The sequence below is a fragment of the Parasteatoda tepidariorum genome, chromosome 9, assembly GCF_043381705.1.
Source record: "Parasteatoda tepidariorum isolate YZ-2023 chromosome 9, CAS_Ptep_4.0, whole genome shotgun sequence".
Taxonomy (NCBI): domain Eukaryota; kingdom Metazoa; phylum Arthropoda; class Arachnida; order Araneae; family Theridiidae; genus Parasteatoda; species Parasteatoda tepidariorum.
In genome coordinates this window covers 4,655,646-4,677,430 of record NC_092212.1, presented here as the reverse complement: position 1 = coordinate 4,677,430, position 21,785 = coordinate 4,655,646, and the positions used below count along the sequence as shown (strand labels likewise).

At 32.2% G+C, this 21,785-nt stretch overlaps 1 protein-coding gene across 1 annotated transcript in view; it reads left to right on the top strand.

Moving 5' to 3' along the window:
* Positions 1–21,785, top strand: part of LOC107442534 (neurogenic locus notch homolog protein 1-like) — a 79,535-nt gene that overhangs the window by 11,769 nt on the left and 45,981 nt on the right. The window contains exons 3-9 of the mRNA XM_043056112.2: positions 512–760; positions 3,702–3,818; positions 7,117–7,248; positions 11,475–11,588; positions 15,311–15,433; positions 15,548–15,679; positions 20,439–20,582. Of these exons, the coding sequence (XP_042912046.2) occupies positions 512–760; positions 3,702–3,818; positions 7,117–7,248; positions 11,475–11,588; positions 15,311–15,433; positions 15,548–15,679; positions 20,439–20,582 (1,011 nt within the window). The remainder of the gene's footprint in view (positions 1–511; positions 761–3,701; positions 3,819–7,116; positions 7,249–11,474; positions 11,589–15,310; positions 15,434–15,547; positions 15,680–20,438; positions 20,583–21,785) is intronic.

Sequence of the window (21,785 nt, the reverse complement as noted above, 5' to 3'; positions counted from 1 at the left end):
TATATATATATATATCAATTATATATTAATTACAAAACAATAAAAGACATTAACAGCAATTATTGTGCAATATAAAACACAAGTATGGGCCGGGATATCCAGGTTGGAAGGACGCTGATCTCGTATTCATGAGATCGTCGGTCGAAGAATCCCTGTGTATTAAACGGTGACCGGTGCACGTTAATTCAGTAGGGGTCATAAATTCCTCCATGCTCCTATAACAAATCAATTCCTCTGGATATACTGAATTGGAGATTGATCATTCTCTAAATCAAGTCAAAATAACAATCTGTGGATGAATGAATGGAGTATGAATTTGTTCTCCCGGTAAAACAGGCTGTGACTTGTGTGTGGCTAAAGTCGAATTATAGGCCATAGATGTTACCACTGAAACACAAGAAACGCACCCACTGTCTTAAAATTGCTATGGATTCTCATAGCAGGCTTTCTTGTATCTGCAAGTGACATTAATAACAAAATTGTTCAAATAATTAATTCTGCATCGTTTCAGAGTACAAACTATGTAAGAAAAACTACTGCAAACATTTTGGAGTCTGTCTGGAGGAGGAAGGAAAGGAAAGATGCATTTGCAACTATCCATTTGGTGGACCAGACTGCGGAGGTAGTTACTGGTGCTCCAAAGGATTTGGGAAATCTGAGTGCCCAGCAGGAAAATGCCGATTTGATTTCAAAACAAGAATCGGATATTGTGACTGCGCCAAAGACCAATATTACAATTTTTTAAAGAAGCAATGTGAATGTAAGGATCTGTTAACAATCCCAACAACATTTAACTTGGTTTATTATTGCAGTTTTTGAGTTAAAAATACATTTAGTTCTCTTTTTTTTTTTAAATGATATCCGTTATGGAGGAAACAAAAATTTTGTTCAAAGAAACGTATATTCACAGACGGCAACTGCTCCGAAATCGACAAAATATTTTAAAAACTGTCGAAAACCAGAAACTAAAATCTGCAAAATTTGGTTAGTTTTGCAGATTTTTAAAAGAATCAACACGGACTGTAAAATATTTTAATACAATAGTAATATTAGCGAGGTTCTTGCCTTGTGGCACTCGCCCCTTCAACGAAACTATTTGCCAATATGCAACGTAGATGTGAAATCGAGAAATATAAGTAAACTATTAAACGAATAATATATACAAAGAAAAGTGTCCGATTAAAAATTTAAATAATATACAAGTACCAAAGAGAGAAGTCCGAATGTCTTACTTTTGGATATGGGTGCCTGTAGTATTCATCGTGTCATTCATCGTGTAGTATTTGTCATTTTGTTTGGCTTCGTTGAGATTAGAAGGCAATGTGGTTGCTGCGGGCTTGACTGATACAAAGTGGCATATCACATAAGCCTTTGAATTATTAAGAAGTATAAAAACCCTATAAATTGAAATTATTAAACCAAGAATCATACATCAAAAGTCTACCGCTGGAATCCATTGATCCGTAGTCCGGAGCAAGTTGGCATATTTTTATAAGATATATAAAGTTCAAGAATCCAACACGTTAAAATAACGAAGTAATCTTACAAAAAACACACAAGACTGCAATCATTTTTAACTAAGATCCAAGACTTTAAAAATCAAATATTCCTCGCCTAAAAGATTGTTTTTATTTTATCCTTTGCGCTTGAAAGGCCACTGTCACCAGTTAATTACCTACCCTTAGTAATCATTAATTTTATTACCCGTTTAGTGGCCACTGAACATAATACTCATCTCATCGAACCGTTACATAGATCAAGATCAGGTTGAATGGTTAAGGACTATGTATCCGATAACTGAAAATATCAAGAGGTAGTCCGATCAGACCACTATTAAGGTTAACCAGTTTACGAAAGAGCCATTTATTTCGAAATCTAGTAATAATAAGAAAGTGGTAACAAATATATGTCTAAAATTTTGTTTAATTAAATAAATATGATTGATTTGGGTATATTCAACTCCCAAATATACAGGCTGCTGACTTTCTACGTTTTTTGTAAAAATGTATTCTAGTGTGTGAATTTATTATAGTAATTTATTCTATGTTTATATTTATTCTATTATTTCCATTCATTTAAATTCATTTTCCGCACCACTACATTTAAATGACTTAAACGTTCATTAGCAAGACCACTTTGTTCAACTTCTTTCATGGTAAGGCATTTAAAATGTAGGCAAAATTGCCAAAACCTTTGAAAGTTTTGGTTTTGAAAGGTCTACCGCTCTATAAAATATTTTGCAAAATGCGTAGTAGATGGTTGGTCTGATGTGATAATTTATTCTGTAAATAGTGTAAATAATTTTTCTTTATCTTCAATTTGTTCCCTTTATTGTGTATCAACTTGCGATTTATTTTTATGTATAACCCAGACTTGATTTTTTGATTTTCAATTATTGTTCATTCTGAGATATAACTTATTGTTAACGCAGCACATCCCTTCCAGAGATGCCAACTTGCTCCGGACAGCAAATATATATTTTAAAGTGGTAGTTTATCTATTATGATTCCTGGTTTAATAAATTCAATTTAGTTGATTTTTAACCACCACTATTTCTAAATAATTCGTTGGCTTATACAATTCACCGCTTAATTGTACTCAAGCCATGATGGACCCTTTAAAAAGCAAGCAAAAATATTCCAATATTTTCAAAATTTGCTTGTAGTTATTTACCGTTTTCTTAATTATTTTGGCGTGTCCGGAGCATTTGGCATCTCTGCCCTTCCTCCAATAGGTACTCTGAAAAACTTGATTAGTTAGTAATGTGATAATTTTCTCTCAATTACTTTTAAAACATAATTTGGGTTCATGCGCAGAACTGGTTCACTTTTTAAGCTTTTACTCAGGCTACTTATAAAAACCGTGTGGAGGTTTTCTGATGTAGGAGCTGGTGGTAAGGGGCTACTAGCTTCCTTAGGCACCTAATAATTTTATTGTTTTTTTCAACATAATAGCCTCAAGATATTCTACAACATGAGTGGAACGAATGAGTTTTGTCTTGTAAACTTTTAGTGATAGCTTTTTTTAACCGTTTTAAAGGCATTTGATTACAAAGGGTTGATTTTAGTGACCGAGATTTAGTTCATGATTACATTATGATGAATTTTAAACCTAATCATTTTGCTCGGTTATAATTGCAACATAATACAAAAACTTAATTTTTTAAATTATCGGTTCCCTTAAAAATGCGTTGCATGTTTTTTGCTGAAGAGATCATTTAGCAAAGGTACGAAAAATTCATTCTTAATATTTGAGAATTCATTTAGCTAACATATGTTTGACTGTGCACAGTTTTACATGAAATATATATAATAGAATTTAAAATAACTTATTTTTTTACAGTTAAAGTCCTTTTTTATAATATATTTCTATATTTTATTTTGATATAAAAATTATTTCTAGTGTATAATATATTTTTAAGCATCCTGGTAACTTTCTATGCTCATAGTATCGATATCTATATCTATCTATCTTCTCAGAAATATTATAGTTTCTAATTTTTTCTTTTTATCACATTCATATATTTTAACTATTGAACTCACCTAGATATTTAATGGAACAAATTTCTTTGAAATTTCTAATTGACCAATAAACATTCACGTAAGAAAAATAAGAGACCATCGAAATAAAAATGCCGGATTATACAAAAACAAATTTTGAGTACCGTGTTTTTCATTTTATTCTTCTGAATTTTATTCCAGATATTGATAACTGCCCATTTATGGACATCAAATGCACAAAGCCTTTTGAAGAATGCAAAATGGGGGCTTGTGTATGCATTGAGAATTTCAGGAGAAATGATAAACAAGATTGTATTCGTGAGTACGATTTGGAAGATTCTATGCTTAGATGGAAAATTTCCTAAAAACAACAAAATTTGAAGGCCTGAAGATATTTTATTTTTATGTGCACTTTTTTTAGTAGTTTCTTATATTGAATTTATTGTTTATATTGTTTTCAATAATTAAAAATCTGTTTTCATCCATTTCCTTGGATCAAAACTCTTACTTCGTGGTTGCGAATTTTCAGTCCTAACTGGATTTTTAAACCCTCTAATGTGGGATCCTTGTTTAAGACTCATTTACTAAACTTAAAGTTTCTTTTGAACTTTCGACCACAAAGCTTTCCGATTCTTAGGCCATATCAGCTGAAGTGTTAAAAGTTCAGTTTTAATGTAAATATAAAATAAATTTTCCATGCTTAATGTATTTTAACTCATTCGGAAGAAATGCTGTTTCTGTTATGTCATTATACAATTTTAAGCTCTTTTTTAATTTTATAATTTTTTTTTCAATTTTATAAATTTTTATTTTATTAAATCATTCCCAATTCTCTTTAAAATAAATCACTTAATCAATGTTGATTCAATTTTATAAAGAGTAAATGCAAACATTTTTATTCTTTTCATTTTCCTATAAGTGAAACTGTTAACTTTTTATATAAATGCAGCAATTATTTTTCAATGTCCACTTTTATTAGAACTAATTATAGCAGCAATTATTACAACTAACTATTATTCAAGGCAACTGAGTATAAATATCTATTTTTAATCTTTCGCTCTTCTACCACATTAAATATTAGCATAAACTTTATTAGTTTTGCATTAGTTTCAACGAGTATTTTGAAATTTAATCTCTAGCCAAAATATTGAGTTATTAACAATACACTGTTAAAAATTCCGAGCCACGTTTTACCAAATATTGGTATTCATTTGATGGCAATAAAAAATGCTGCCTAATTTGGTATTTTCACAAGCTTTAAACATCAATAGAAGGTTGCACCAAAGCCAGGTGTTTTGGCAGAAATCAATACATATTTTCATTCTTCCTTTTTTCTAAGGAGGAGGGCAGCAGAGGAAGGTTGCACCATTATTAGGTATTTTTAAAGAGCTCAAATGCAGTCCAAGGTTGCTATTTATCGAAATAGAACGGTTTATTTTAGGTTATTTTATGACCTACCTCTAACCATTTTATACCACCAACCAAATTTAAAAAGGCATCATGAAAGAAATAAACTTTAATTAATACAATAAAACATTTACTTGTCTAAATAAATTGATACTTAAAACAACACAATTTAGTCATCCTGATACATCGAGACCGAAATGTAACAAAAACATGGCGTCGTAAGCAAATATCGTTCAGTTTACAGACTTTTGGATAGTGAGAAACTTTGGATAATGAGTAACTAAACTTTTGGATGAAGATAAACTTTGCCCCAAATACTGGTCAGAGATTTACCGAGTTTTTTAAAGTGTAGGTATCGAGGAATTGGCTTAAATTCTGACACTGTTCATTTTCGATATAGCCCACATAAAAGATCTCTTTCTGTATTTTTAAACCACCCGTTGAATATTTGTTTCTTATTTTTTAATTTATTCAGTACTAACTTTGATATAGTATCTTTTATACTTAACATAAGAAATTTAATATAATATATTTTTTACATGGTGCATTAATAATTGATAATAATATAATAGTGGTTGTTAAATATTTGAATTTAATAACTGCCGTGGTTATATTTAAAATAGTAGAGATAATAATCAGTGCTGAATCACATGGTACCTTAAATTAGATCTGTAATTTAAAATTATATTACTGCACTTGGTGGCAAAAAAACCATTAATTACTGCATTAAAGCTAGAAATCGTGATAGAATGCTCATGTTATTAATAATAAGATTAAGTAATATTACCACAACACGTGAGAAATAAGAATTACTAAAGTACATATCGAATAGGCATTAGCACAACACATTGATCAAATTCTCTAGAATAAAAAAAAATATTTTTTGAATAAAGATATCTGATTGAAAGGGAAAAAAATAGAAACATTAAGACAATGTTAAAGGAGACTGAAACACAAATATACTTACAACATTTATTCTTTAATAACAATGTCACATTAATCTGGCACACGTTACTTCTTATTAACAAGGTAAAATTATCAAAAATATACAATTAAAATTAAATTCTTCTCATAATTTAATGAAATAAAACCTTCCTAAGGAGGAGGTAAATAAAATACAGAAATAGATCCAACAGGATCCAAGATCGTCACTCTAAGATCTGAAAAAAATTCGCACACACTCTCAATCCATACCAGAAAAATTCTTAGCAAGGGGGCCGAAGACCCCTTGCTCGATGGAGAACCAACTTCAAATGGCAGCCTAATTCAATCACCACTTTTGAGATACAGGGGTGTTTCCAGCTGGGAAAGAAAAGGATAGCACAAATAACGCAGCTTAACTGCAGTGGATCCTTGATTCCTTGTCGACGTGGGCAGTCGGAGCAACAATCATGGGTGTTCTTCTTCCGATTGGGTGGGCAGTCCTCCGTTCCCATGGAGACTAATACTCTAGGTATTTGCTGAAAGTTCAGTGCTTTAGAGATAAAATTATGTTACTTTACACCATGTTGAGCTGAAATTGGTTGTTAATGTTGCTCATTTTATATCATGTTACAAAACATTGTAACATTTTCAGTACGTTAGCTGAAATTTCAGTGTCTTTGTGACAAATTGTGGTTATTTTACCCGATGTTTCAAAACATTGTAACAATGTTTACAAATTATTACAATGTTTCAAAACATTGCAACAATCAGGCAAGAGACGGAGGATTTACGGCCTGTTCTTATACATATCATTATTTAAAATTTATTTTTGCACTTAAAATGTTTATTTCATGCCTTTTATTTAGCAACTCCATCTCTACACTAATGTTTTACGAAATAAAAAATTAATACCCACTTTACATTATCTACAATTTTTTTTACATTTACTGCATTATTTACTACATTTTTATTTTCAATATGTGTTGTCGAAATTTATTACATGAAGCATCCTCCTATCCTGGGTACTCTAAATATAATTTTTTATTGATTTTGATTTTCTGTCATAATAAAAAAAATAATTTTCTTAATTATTCACACACATTAACTTCATAACTATCTTCGTAATCTCCTAGCTCACTTTTCCAAGAAAAAAAAAGCTATACAATTTTAAAAAAATATTATTTCAACCTTTATCTAGGAAAGAAAAAAGCCCTCAAGAAAAAAAAAATCAATACCACAATATTTTTAACAGATTAAAAAGTAAATTATACTTAAATTGTTACAGCTGACTTCTGTCCATCAAATCTTAACCCTTGTGGAGAGAATGAAATTTGTGAAGATGTTTTAGATGAACCCGGGCGAGTGAATTGCATCTGCAAACAAGGTTTTACATTTGATGGCAAAACATGCCAAAAAGGTAATGTATGAATAAAATTGGAATTCTTAAACTGAAGAAATGATACCAGTAATATATAGATACCAATGTGTATATATATATTATCGTATATTGCATTGCAACAGAAGAATTAATGTTAGCTACAAATAATTCAAAATTAAGATTTTTATATATATGGCATCTTCGTATGATAAGCTAAATATTGCAACAACAAAAAAGTGATGAAAAAAGGAATTTTTTATCAGTTTTTTGACATTCTATACTGAAGAACTTAACTATTTTTTACAATTACATTTATTCATTATTTAACATAGTCACCATTATCATTGAATCATTAGTCAAGTCGGACGCCAGCTTTTGGTTCCCGTCATCAAAGAAATTTGCAGTCTGACCGTTAAAACAGTTAGTAACAGTTTCCTTCAACATTTCATCATTTTCAAAGAGCTTTCCGCCGAGAAATTCCTTAAGTGTTGCACACAGATGTAAGTCTGATAGTGCTTAGTCAGGAATGAATAGCAGATGACCCAGTTCTTCCCGTTCAGAATAATAGGTTGCCCAGATCTTTCATTGTCATAAACATTTGTTTTTTTTCCTTTTCCTTCATTTAAAAGCGTATGCTATTTACGAACATTTCCATCATTCATTACACCTTCGCCATAAGCTAATGGAACGCACTCCACAATCGGCTGGATTATTTACTGACATGGCGAGGAACCAAATAGTATACTCAAGTCAAAATTTTGATGGTTTTTCATTGATGAACCCACATAATCGGGATGGTAACCATCAATTAATCCATCATGAACTATTAAATTTTTAATGGCAACAAACATACGTAACCATCTCCCTAATGTAGGAATTTGGACTTATTTTCGATGGTCCAATAAAAGAATAGCAACTTGGTTTGATGGTTTGTTCATGCCTAACTAACAGAAATTTCCATCATAGTTTATTAGAAATCCAATGTTCGAATGATCATGAGCCCCCATCACCATCATATGGGAATTCGGTATCATTTATGATTCGCCAGCGTTATAAAAAAAATGGTTTTGTGGGTATATTCCTGCTGAACCAACAAGAATTCCCATTAAACCATCCTGAAAATGTACAGTTGGAACCATCATGGAGCATCACGGATCAACATGGATTGTTGGTTCATGGATACCAAATTCTCTTGGTGATTCACCATTATAGTATTAAAGTAGCATTTTCCATCATGGAATGATGGAAGTTTTCTGGCATGCCAAACACCATGAGCACAGCAGGAAAAAAGTTGGAAGATGGAGACCATCAAATGATGTTGGACCATCCTGAATCGCACTGAAGCCAACATAAATATATATATATATATATATATATTNATATAAAATCACTGAATTAATCATACATTTTTGTGGATATATTTACTAAACATTTTCTCTGCTAATTTATACAATTTTCCCATTTGCAAATCCATTTCGGGTAAATCCGTTGCCAAAATTATTTACTAAATAATTTCTTTGTTAAATTGCATAATTTTTCCATGTGCAAATTCATTTTGGGCAAATCCGTGGTCAAAATTACTAACTAAAAATTCCTTTGCTAAAAAATTTCCTCTGTTAATTTTTATAATTTTTCCATGTGCAAATCCATTTCGGGCAAATCCGTGTAAAAATTATCCAGTAAAATTTTTTCTTTGATAATTTATATAACTTTTCTATGTGCAAATCCATTTCGGGCAAATCCGTAGCTAAAATTATTTGCGAAACACGCAATTTATGTTTCTCTTTTCTATTTTATATTTTTTCTTAAATAAACATCTATTTTCTAAAACTATTTATGGTCAACTTTTTTAAATTATCCAGTATAATATTACATTGCGTACATCCATTTCGGGCCCATACTTGGTAATTAACAAATCAATGCAGAGAATAACAAATCACTTCAGCAGTGCAGTAAGAATGGCATTTTATAGCCCTCTAGTTACACTCAATTTGCGCTTTTATTTTCATATTTTGTAATCTGGCTATCTTGTTGCGAAAACATTTTTAAATCATTCTTGAAAACTTTCCCGTTCATGTAAGTACATCTGATTTCGCTACTCGCTTTATAGTCCATGTTTTATATTGTTTTTTCTTTTTATTTTCTGTTTTTACGTGTTATTTGTACTTATTGTGCTCTATTTTATTTGTTGTAATGTTTGTAAAACTTTTTCTGAGTGCTCCTCACACTATTGTATTAATATATTTTGCATTGGCCATATTTATACAATATCAGAAAGCACTCATTTTTACGGATATAATCGTGTGCGCTGATGAAAAGATTATATCTTTTTTTCCGGTTTTTTTAAATAAAATTTAATTTTTATTTGCCCTCTTTTTTCATTTGTCTATAATTTGACTTTGATTTATCTTCATTTTGAACTTATCTAATCAGTTCTGTTTACTTGCAGCTTATGCGCAATAAATGAAACTTGGCATATACTGGTATATATTGGCATCTTTGTATATATTGGCATCTTCGTATGATAGGCTAAATATTGCAACACCAAAAAAGAGTTGAAAAAAATTTTTTTATCAGTTTTTTGACATTCTATTTTGAAGCACTTAAATTTTTTTCAATTACACGGCAGTATACGAGGGTCATTTTATAATAGTTTCATTTTATAAAGGTCCGTTTTATAATGGAATAAAAGAAACTGTATTTATGAACCGTAAATTCAATCAAAAATAAAATATGAACAATAATTCATTATTTATTATAGTCACCATTAACATTGAATCACATTGACTTATAGTCACCATTAACATGAACATGTCGGACGCCAGCTTTTGGATCCCGTCATCAAAGAAATTTGCAGTCTGACTGTTCCTTCAACATTTCATCATTTTCAAAGAGCTTTCCGCCGAGAAATTCCTTAAGTGTTGCACACAGATGTAAGTCTGATAGGGTGAAGTCACTGCTGTATAGCAGATGATCCAGTTCTTCCCGTCCAGAACAATAGGTTGTCCAGATTTTTCGTTGTCATAAACATTTTTTCCCCTTCATTTTAAAGCTTATGACATTTACGAAAAATTTCTATCATTCATTACACCTTCTTCATAAACTTTAACAAGCTACCGTGACTTTCTGCGGAATTAATTCCCCCCCCCACTTTTTCTCATACTTAAATACCCAATAATTGAACGCACTCCACAAATGGCTGGATTACTTACCTACATGGGTATGAACCAAATAGTATACTCAAGTCAAAATTTTGATGGTTTTTCATTGATGAACCAGCATAACCTCAATGGTAGCCATCAATAAATCTATCATGAACTATTAAATTTTTAATGGTAACAAACATACGTAACCATCTCCCCAATGTAGGAGTTTGGAGATATTTTTAATGTTCCAATAAAAGAATAGCGACTTGACTTAATTGTTTGTTCATGTTTAACTAACAGAAATTTCCAACTTAGTTTAATAGAAATCCAACGTTGGAACGATAATGAGCCCCATCACCATCATATGGGAATTCGGCATCATTTATGATTCGCCTACATAAAAAAACAAATGGTTTTAAGGGTATATTCTTGCTGCACCAACAAGAAATCCCATTAAAGTATCTTGGAAATGTATAGTTGGAACTATCATGGAACATCAAGGGATCAACATGGATTGTTGGCTCATGGGTATCAAATTGTCTCGATGATTAAGCATCATAGTATTAAAGTAGCACTTTCCATCATGGAATGATGGAGGTTTGCCGGCATACCAAACACCATGAGCACAGAATGATAAATGTTGGATGATGGTGACCATCAAATGATGTTGCACCATCATGAATCGCACTGAAACCAACATAAACCATCAAAAATCTGATGGGGTCATCAAGAATTTTGACTTGGGTAACCATATAAGTGAGAGAGCCAACCTTAAACTGACGTCACTTAACAAGATACGCGGACGCGATGCGTAATCGTTTTTTACTTTAAACTTTAAAAATGTATATATATATATACATATATATACATATATATNCTTTTTATTCACTTTACTTTTTTGGGATTTTATGAACTGAAAAATGTCAGTTTTCGTGAGAAAGACCCATATATATATATGTATATATACTAATGGAAAGGTGGTGCAAGGTAGGTTAGGAATTACTGACAAATGTGATATCTAACAATAAATATGACTTATTCTGAAATTTTTTTTCATAGATAACTGTTTAAGTTAGTAAGTATTTTATTAATATTTATATTTTTTCTCTTTTTTTTCAGTAAATAAGTGTTCTGTTCCTGGATTACTAGGATGTGAGCAAGTCTGCAACAGTGACACTGAGGCATGCGAATGTTATCCTGGATATACATTGCAGTCTAACAAGAAAACTTGTGGTATGTAATGTCCCCTGAATTTATTATTATTTTGTTCAAGAAGTAATTCTAATAAATTGTTATATACTTAGAATATAAAGCCATTACAGCTCGTTATATTTGATCATTTTTTTAATAGTCAAAATATCTTTAACTTATTATTAGATCATATCTGTTATTCTATATTTATTCTAGTTTTTCATTATAGTTTAACTTCAATAAAATCTATTAGCAAAGTCAGTAACATTAAAGCCAGTGACACAGTCGGTAACTCATTAACTGTTTAATAAAAAATATAAAAATAAGTAATAGTTTAATTTAAAGGAATAAATGTGCTTCAACTTAAAAATTGGTGTGGCTCTCATAAATTACATAACTAGTATTTACGCAGGTGAGGCTTAATTAAGTACGGCATTTAGTGCAAATGGTACTAAGGTTAAAGCTGCAGTATTTATAGATATCTAATAAAGATATTGTGGTAATATTGTTAGAAGGATGAAGCTGATGAACATAAAAGCCGTCGTTAAAATTCACAAATCAACACGTTTCTGTCGTTAACATTGTATGCAGATTTTGATGCAACGTTAAAACGTTGGAAATAACATAAATCTTTTTGCGCTGCCACGAGAAGGTATTAACCGATCCTTCGGTAGTATAAAATCGATGATGGGGAGTAAGTGGAGAGGAAAGATGGTGGAAGGGAAAGGGACACCAAAGACGCAAGGGTGTTTGGTGACATGAGCAGTCATAATATTTGATATTATACATAATATTAATTGTAATATACATAAAACGAGAATATAAGCGAAACAAGATAAGGTTAACATAGTACAGTAAGATGAACTATCAAAATTAATGAAGGTCAAAGTAAAATAAATTATATACATATTTACAACACAAATCGAAATAAAATAAAATTAAAATAAAATGGATATGTACTATAAGGGGAAATGATCAGTGAGAATATTTAAAGTCATGAGCTCTGTTACGGTGGTGACCCAGGCATCCTGGTTGAGAACCACTGGTTTTCTGGGTTTGCTCACCACTCTAACTTTTATCATATACAAGTTCCAAAACCATTCTAGGTTTATGTGTAATGATATGTGATACTGTGTGTGTAGTGAAAATTAGAGTGTAGCAGTTGTTGGGCTAGCACTGAGTGTTCTTCGTGTGTTAAGGCAACGCCACATTTCTGAGAAAAAAGGCAGTAATAGGGTTCAATCTACTATTGTCCTCAATTAGGACTATGTTTTGGAGGGAGTTAAAGTTGCTTGTAGTGCAATCTTGTGCATCTTCATGAAAATTATCATTTATTTTCAGGTCCTTTTTTATACTGTTATTGCTGATGCATTTGGGGGTGCCTATTAGTTTTCCTATGATTTTGTCTTCTGCTATTGAAGGTTTATTTTTTAAATTATCGTTTAGGGTGGTGATGGCAGGGCATGCATAGATTGAAATTGGCCTAATGGCCATTAAATAAATAGTACGTTTGCACGTTAAGTCTTGAGATGATATCGAATTAAATATTGAGTTTAGGGCCCAATATGCACCGTTCGCTTTTTTTAATAAAGCTATGAATATGTTGTTTCCAATTTAGATTTGAGGTGATAGTTACACCTAGATGTCATTTGTAGCTTTTATATTCTGATTGTGGCGAAGGATGTCTGGAATAATTTTACCTTTCTTTTTATTATTAAAGATAATCATTTGACATTTTTCTGGGTGTAATGTAGTCTTCCATTGTGAACCCCATTTTTCCATGTCATAAAGCTTCTTTTGCATATGGGTGAAAGCCTGTAAATGGCTAAGCGATTTCCTAATGATAGCAGTATTATCTAGATACATAGCGGTGATTTCATTTGTATTGTTATTATTAATAAGGAAATCTTCTGTATATAATATGCAGAGTAGTGACACGAGGATGCTTCCTTGTGGCACTTAGTCTGGGATGTAATCGGAGAATATACTATCAATTTTAATTCTGAGCCTTCTATTAGAACTGCAGGAATTTATAAGAGTAATGAGTTCTATTGAGAGTGCTACGAGTTATGAGTGCTACGATGAGTCTCTTATGCCATACTCGGTGAAAAGCCTTGGCAACGCCGAGCATGAGCATAAGGGCTGTTTCATGTTCATATTTTGCTTTACTGATAAATTCGAGAATGTTTAGTGGTTGACAGATTTTTTCTGACACCGTACTGTTGATTGGGGAGCTGATGAATGTAACCATTTAGTTGGCGTTGAATAATCTTTTCATTTATTTTTTTTAGCATTAGGAGGAGTCTAATCGGCCTATATTTATCAGAGTTGGAGGCTGTCTTTCCAGGTTTTGCGAAGAGGATAATATCTGATTTTTTCCCGTCAGATTTTGATGTTATATTGAAACAAGGGTGCCTTCAAGGCGGAAAATATAAAAAAATCTGGTACTAGCTAAAACTGATGTGTACCGATGTTATTCCTAAAGAGTAATAATTCATAAAAATTCTTTCAAAGTAATATATTGTAATTAACTCATTGTTGCAGCTTATACAAGGTGACCACTACTAAGAAAATTAAAAAAAAGGAGTATGAGAGACTCAATAAAAAAAAATTATTTCAATAATTCCTATCTACCGAAATGTACTACTGAATTTACTGAATTTGCTCCTAAAGGAAATATATCTATCAGTTAAAAAGACCAATTCAACTGTGCACACTCAAAGAAACTGCTCTTCACCAGAGCCTACCTGCATGAAATGTGCAGGGGCGCATTTTTCTAACACATGTACAAAGCCATTTGATGAAATCACCTGCGGTCACCGCAGAATACCCAGCCTGCTTCAGTGGATGCAGTGGGTGACCTTGAAAGAAAAGGCAGCAAAAGAGCACTGTCGAACCATCCAAAAGACTTGTAAAAATCTTCAGAGAGAGGCAACAGCTTCTTCAAATCAAGGAGCTAATGCCATCACTTCTAAATCTATTGCTCAAGAGCTTTTTTACAAGACTTTCGCGGCTCTGCTGTGATAACTGAACTCTTATTATAGCTTTGCTCCGAAGTTTCATAATTTCCTACAGATAAATTTGATAAAGCCCCATCATCCAGGGGCTGGTACATTGTTGAATATTTCGTATAGGCATAAACTAATTGAATTCCTGAAAAGAAATTAGAATTTAAACTTTTAAAATTTCTTCCAGCTTCATGAAGCATTTCTTTCCTAGGCATTTCATGAAGCATTTCTTTGAAGCATTTCTTCATGAAGCATCCTAATTTCGGGCATCTAGATTATATTATTGATAAATGCAGGAATCGTGCTAAATCTGAAATTATTAGCCAATAAATTAGCCAAATATCAAAAGTATTCGGCGATTTTCGAAAGTCTTCGTCAAATGCAAATCTTAACAAATTTTTCTGATAATTTTTATTTTCAAATGGAAAAATATTTTACGGTAGTTTGTTTCAAGCTTATATTATTTGGAACTAAACTTAATTGGCTATGCAGTGCATCAACCGAATGTTACTATAATCAAATAAAAGATACTGATTTGTTTAGAAAAATTCTTTTTGACGAAATTTTGAGCATTAAGTCAAATATATATTATTCTTTCCAGTGGAAAAAATCATTCCTCAATATTTTTACCAAAACACAACTTTATTCGCCAGCCTTGCGATTTTATCGCATTTAGCGAGGTGGCGAATACGATAATCTAGTTCGTATTTAGTATTCAAGTATATTTTGAGTGTATTTATCTTATCTTCATTTTAGAACTCACTGATGAATCACAGAAATGCGAAAAGGATTGCGGTGCAGGAGCCTGTATAAAAGTGAATGAATCTGAGAGTTGCCTTTGCCCCCCTGCGTATGCTGCAAAAGGACTTACGTGTGTTGGTAAGGTTAAAATTAGATTAAAAAAAATTACCATTCATTTCCGTCACACTATAATTTATTTGAAAAAAAATTAGTCTATAATTATGAAAAACAATTTTCAATATTCTTTTATAGATCGATGTACAGCGGAAGCTTTGCCTCTTGGTTTATGTCCCGATGATCAATGTATAGTGGATGCTAAACTGGGATTCAAATGCAAGTGTCATGGGAAGTATGCTTACCACAATGATGGAATAACATGTCGAAGTAAGATGGAGATAAATATTAGGTTTAAAAAAAACTGTGACACATTTTTATTTTAAATTAAATTTTCATAGCTGTACTTCAAATTCGAAATTTAAATTATTTAAATGTGTAAATATTATCTATCATATATTGAAATTAAATAACGTAGGTCAATAATTTTGCAAAGAGTAATTTATAGGAAAAACTTTATAGAACGTTAGAACTTTATAGAGAAACTTTATATAACTATTTATAGGAAAGAATTGAATATAAGTATGGATTTAGAAAATATATCCAAAATATAAGAATGTGTGCAAAACAGGTAACAACCTTCTTATCTAACAACAGATAACTGAACATTAGTCAATTTAACACCTGACTCACTCCAAATTTTGCGAATTCGAATTGTTACCGTAAAATTTTGAGCTTTACATACCCTCCATAATTCCAAATTCACGCGAAAGATGTTTTCTAGTGTCAGTTAAACAGATGCAAAAATATGCATATCAAAACATTTTTTTTTAAAATTTTCAGCATATTTTTCAAACCTAATGACACACATACCACAATGAATTAAGCATAATTTTACATAGATATGCGTTTCTTGAAAAGTGAGCGAGAATCTGGTAGTCATGACTCACTCACAACCCTTTCTGGCCTCAACTGCATTACCATGTACGGTCACATGAGATGGAAACCAATGTAAGTAGACATCGTGATTCTTTGAGAGTAACTGAAGAGGAATCGGTAAGGCACATATCAATAATGCTAAAACTGATCTTTTTCGATGTACAGAGCACGAAATAAAAAACAGATTACCCTCAATAATTTTTGATCTAATGGTTGGATCTTCACATTCTAGGATGGTTTAATGGTTTGAGGTTTGCGACCTCAAATAAACTAATTAATTGGTGCAGATGATATTTTAAGTGACGAAAAGTGCATAGATATAGGCAGATGATGTATAGATAAGTATATAGATAGATGTATTGATATATAGATGTATATACGTCGATGGATGGATGGACTGTACGGATACGATACACAAGCTATGGGTCTGATAGCTTTATCTTTTAGATGTCTACCACTCTATAAAAAATTTTGCAAAAACATAGTAATTGGCAGGCATGCATTAGATAAATCGTTAAATTTGTACACAAGGATGCTAGCTGCCCTACTTTATTTTTAAAAAAAACACATTTATACACAAAGTTTTTTGTGTAAGCACTTTAATAGCCTCATCACGTTGCATAATGGAAGTAGAATTTTATACGTAAATTAGAATTATTTATCAGTAGAGCCACAGAAAAGCAACTTTGGATCCAATTTATTTAAACAAATATCTTAAACTGAAATAATAATTAATAAATTTTGATACCATAAGGAATAATTTTAGGATTGGGTGGAGTATGTTTGTTATCTCTGTATACCTTTCGGCTTTCTGACCCCATAAATATAGGGTGTAGCCGCAATCTTTGAAATATAGTCCGAACAGTTTGGTCAGGAAAGCGCTCCAAAGTTTGAACCCCTTTAACATGTTAAATGCCAAGCTAATTTTACATGGCTTACCCGTCTGGCGAAACGGTAAATAACTACAAAGTAAACATGTAAATTTAAGACAGATTTTGCTACTTTTTAAAGGGTTTAGCACGACATTTCTGATAAAATTGGTGAACTGTATAAGCCTACAAATTGTTTAGAAATAGTGGTGGATAAAAATCTACTAAATTGAATTTATTAAACCAAGAATCGCAATTAATAAACTACCTTTTGAAAATATTTATTCGCTGTCCGGAGCAAGTTGGCAACTCTGTGTAAATAAATGAATCTATTTTTGTGTGTTCTGCATTGCATTAAATTCTTCAAACCATTTTAATAACGATAATAATATAAAAAAATTAAACATTTACTCGAATTATGTGTTTCTAATGATCTTGGCTTTGCCGGTCACTGGTGACCCCCGTGGTACTACGAACAAACTCAGTGCCGCTCATCCCATGGCATTCACCGTGTTAAGAATGGTCAAATAAATTTTGAATTTTAAGGTATACCATTTTTTGCATCATTTTAAGGCATGTAATTTTTTATGGCAAAATACAAAATTTGAGCCAAACCGGTCAAGCTTTACGGGATATATATATATATCCCGTAAGGCCATCACGTGATAGCGCTGATAAGAGCTTTAAAGGTTCTGACGCGTGTGGAGAGTTGTTGTTACAGGTCAAAGTTTTACAGGAAAGATTTAGTTGACGTACTTGAAATTTTCGGCATGTCTTCCTGATATCGCTTAGATGATTTTAAGCGTGGCCGAATTATTGGAAAGATCTAAGAAGGGCGAAAAATAACAGATGTTGCCAGGGAGTTCGACATCGCTCGCAGCGTTGTTTCACGGGCGTGGAAATCATTTAAAACTACTGGAATAAATAGTAGGCGGCACGGGGTAGATCGTGTTAGAAGTATGACGCCTGCAGAAGACAGATACATCGTCCTATCAGCAAAAAGGAACAGGCGCACCAGCTCAGCAGGTGGCAAATCAGTTTCTTGCTGCCACAGGAAAGCAGATCTTCCGAAAAACTGTTGCCAGACGTTTGAGGGGAGGAGGACTATACGCCCGCAGACCTGTTGTGTGTGTCCCATTGACCAGACAGCACCTTACTGCCCGTTTGCAATGGTGTCGTGAGCATCACAATTGGACTGAACAGGACTGGGCATGCGTACGATTCTCAGATGAGAGTTGGTTCAGTCTGTCATCGGATTGTAGACTCGAACTGATCTGGCGCGAGAGTGGTACTGGTTATAGTCCAGAAAACATCCAGGAAAGGGACCGATATCCGACATGCAGTGTCATGGTGTAGGCCGACATCATGATCAATGGCCGCACGCGCCTACACGTGGCTACGAATGGAACTATGACGGGCCAACGATACATTGATGAAGTTCTACTTCCTCATGTTCGTCTTTTCCATGGTGCTGTCGGTGATAAATTTGTTTTTATGGACGACAACGCAACATGTCATCGAACACTCGCTGTTCAGGATTGTCTAGACAGCGGGGGTATTCAACGCCTCGTAAGGCCATCACGTTCTCCAGATCTAAACCCCATTGAAAATGTTTGGGATGCTTTGGGGAGGCAACTTGCTGGTCGAAACTATCCTCCGACTAACAAGAACACCCTCATCCGTGCACTGACGGAGGAATGGGATAAATTGCCTCTACAGCTGCTGGATAATGTTGTGCAAGGTATGATACGACGTGTAGAATGTTGCATCTCACTCCACGGTAGACATATCCCGTACTGACACCTTTCTTCAAGTTACCTGCTGACATTTAGATGCATTGTTCCATTTTTCCGTACGCAGCATTAAATGAACATTTTTTTCTTTCAGATGTTTCATAGCCTTTGTACTTTCTAGAACAATGAATATTCTTTATTCTAATGTCTGAACAGTGTGGCAACTATGTTTTATCCTACTAGGCCTCATGTCTCGCTTAATGTTATGCTACATTGCAATTTGTGATCCGTCCTTAGCAATTGTCCAGCAGTGTATATATATAATATTATATTATATATAGAAAGATGGATTATAACGAAACGATTCACTAGCTATGGGTCAAGAGGGGTGTTGTGGAAGTATCGCAGCATGTAGGGGAGATTTGGGATAAGTTTACTATCTTATCTCATGCCAGAGATGGAAATAATTTCAATGCTTGTGTTGCTTATTGTGCTGAGACGCTTGGAACTCATACTTACGGGCTTTGCATGATTTAATGACTGCCATACAGATTTTAAATTATAACTAAAATTAATAAAGAACATTGACAATATCGCAGACATCTCTTGAAAATAGTTAAAATTGAAATCAAAGTACCTCCATATGGGCAACAGCGAGTCGGTGAAAAAATTTGGTTAATATTCTGTTTAAAACTAATTATGGGGTAAGGACTGGAAAAGGGGTTGAAGAAGTAAAATAGTTAGAAAAAAAGAGTTGTGCTGTGCATTTGGCTTGATTATGATTATAGTTAGTAGCACAAGATAAATTTGAAAGATCTCTAAGCTTGTCACCAAAGTCGGCTAGTAATGTTATAAAAATACGTTTCATTGAATTGTAAAATTAAGTTATTTTGCCGAAATTAAAGTTCAGTAGGAATTTTATTTCTTAAAAAGAAGAAAAAGGGACATTTTTCTTCGAAAAAATAATTAGCGTTAAGAGGCGCAAAATGTAATTTTAATTTTCATATTTGACAGGATTTTATTTTTAGAAAAATATCACTTTGTATAATCATCAACACTTGCTCTCAAAGTCCCCCCACCGGCAACATAAATTATTTGCCAGTTTAGTTACTAAAACTCTTACCCAGTAATGTTTAGTAACCAATCTATTTAATTTGTCCTCTAGGTGTCACGTGGTAATTATATAAATTGTGTATTTTGGCTTGTAAACTCTTAGAGTTTGCGACTCTTTTTTAACTGCAAAAAACCTTCAAATGTAATTGGTTTTTATAATCAAGAAATATTTTAGTAAATGCAATCTACATCAAGAATGCTTCTTTTCGACCCCAAATAGGTTTTTATGTAGTTGATTACCCCTAAATATTCATGTAACATTTGCATATTAGTATAACGTATTATGCAAGAAGTAATTTAAATAATACTAATGTCGCTGTGAATAATTTACGTGCTATATTTTCCTGATTAAAACACTTTATGAAACAGAAATGAAAGCTAAAACAGGAAATGTCTTAAAAGAATTAATTTCATGTAATTCATTTAAACCATTAGGGAAACTGATGTGTTCTGAAGCAGGAGGTAATAACGATTGCGCTGGAAAGAATGCACTTTGTTTCGAAGATTTCGATTCTGAATATGGTTATCAATGCCGATGTCGAAAAAGTCAGAGATTTGATACAAATGACCAATGCGAAGGTAAGTTCTGACCCACATTCTATTATGATAAGGTTAAAAAAAAATTTCGATGAAAGATTTTGTTTGGATTTCAAACTGACATGGTTAGGAGCCGTTCACACATTATACCTTGCTAGGAAGGCAGGTTTTTTCTAGAAATAGTGACAGTTTGTGGCAAAAGGGGAGAAACGGGTTAACAAGATGTATGACATTGCACGCTTAAGTTTTATTTAAAATATTTAAAATCAACAAACTAAATATTTTTTTACATCAAAATATACATTTTACCAATTATTATTAAAACCACGCTAATAAATTTCACTAAAACACTTAGATTAAGTTTAAAAATGTAATTTAAAATGCGATCTAAAATATGTGCATAATTTTCGGAATTTGAGGTTTGAGCAAAATATAATTTGCAATGGTTGCGAACTGAACTTTGTTTATTAAATATTAATATGTAACCTTTGCTACCACTAGAAAGAATATTTCCCTATTTTCAGGAAATATTCTGCACTCTGCATTAAACGTGTGTGGCATATAAGTTTAAGCATTTTAGCGGTGACTTGTGATAAGGGTGACAAAAGAGAAATAGGAGTCAATAACATTGAGAGAAAGTGGGATATCATTTATGGATGGTCCCATGAAGTTGGGAGCTATGCTCTCATTTCGTTACACTCATAAATTCCAAGATGGCAACATTTTTCAGTTTTGCAATTTTGTATTGATTATTTCATTTATATATATATATATAAAACATATAATATATAATATATATTTTTTGAAATATATATAATAGCTCAAGTATTAGAAATTCTTTCATTGGTCTATTTTTGTTTTCATGTTTATAAAAGATAAAAAACGCTGTTTACATTAAAGTTATTTATTATTTTTCAAGGTATTAACTTTCTTTATTTCAAGCTGTTAACATAGTAAATGTTACAAGAGAAGTTTTATAGATATTTTTTAACGCACATCATTCAATAATGTTATTTCTTCAAAGTTTATTCTATTATCTTAACACTTTGAACATCGATTAATTGTTTTCAGATGTTTAAAAACATATATTTCCCTTTTTTTAAGTGTTTTTTTATAAGGGACTGAGATAATTTCTACTAGAAAGATAATGCTTCACTTAGTAAAGAAATAAATCTGCAAGTTAATTTTTATTATAAAAAGTCAACACTTTTGCACTTTAGGAAAATGATTTTTACATTGAAGTGT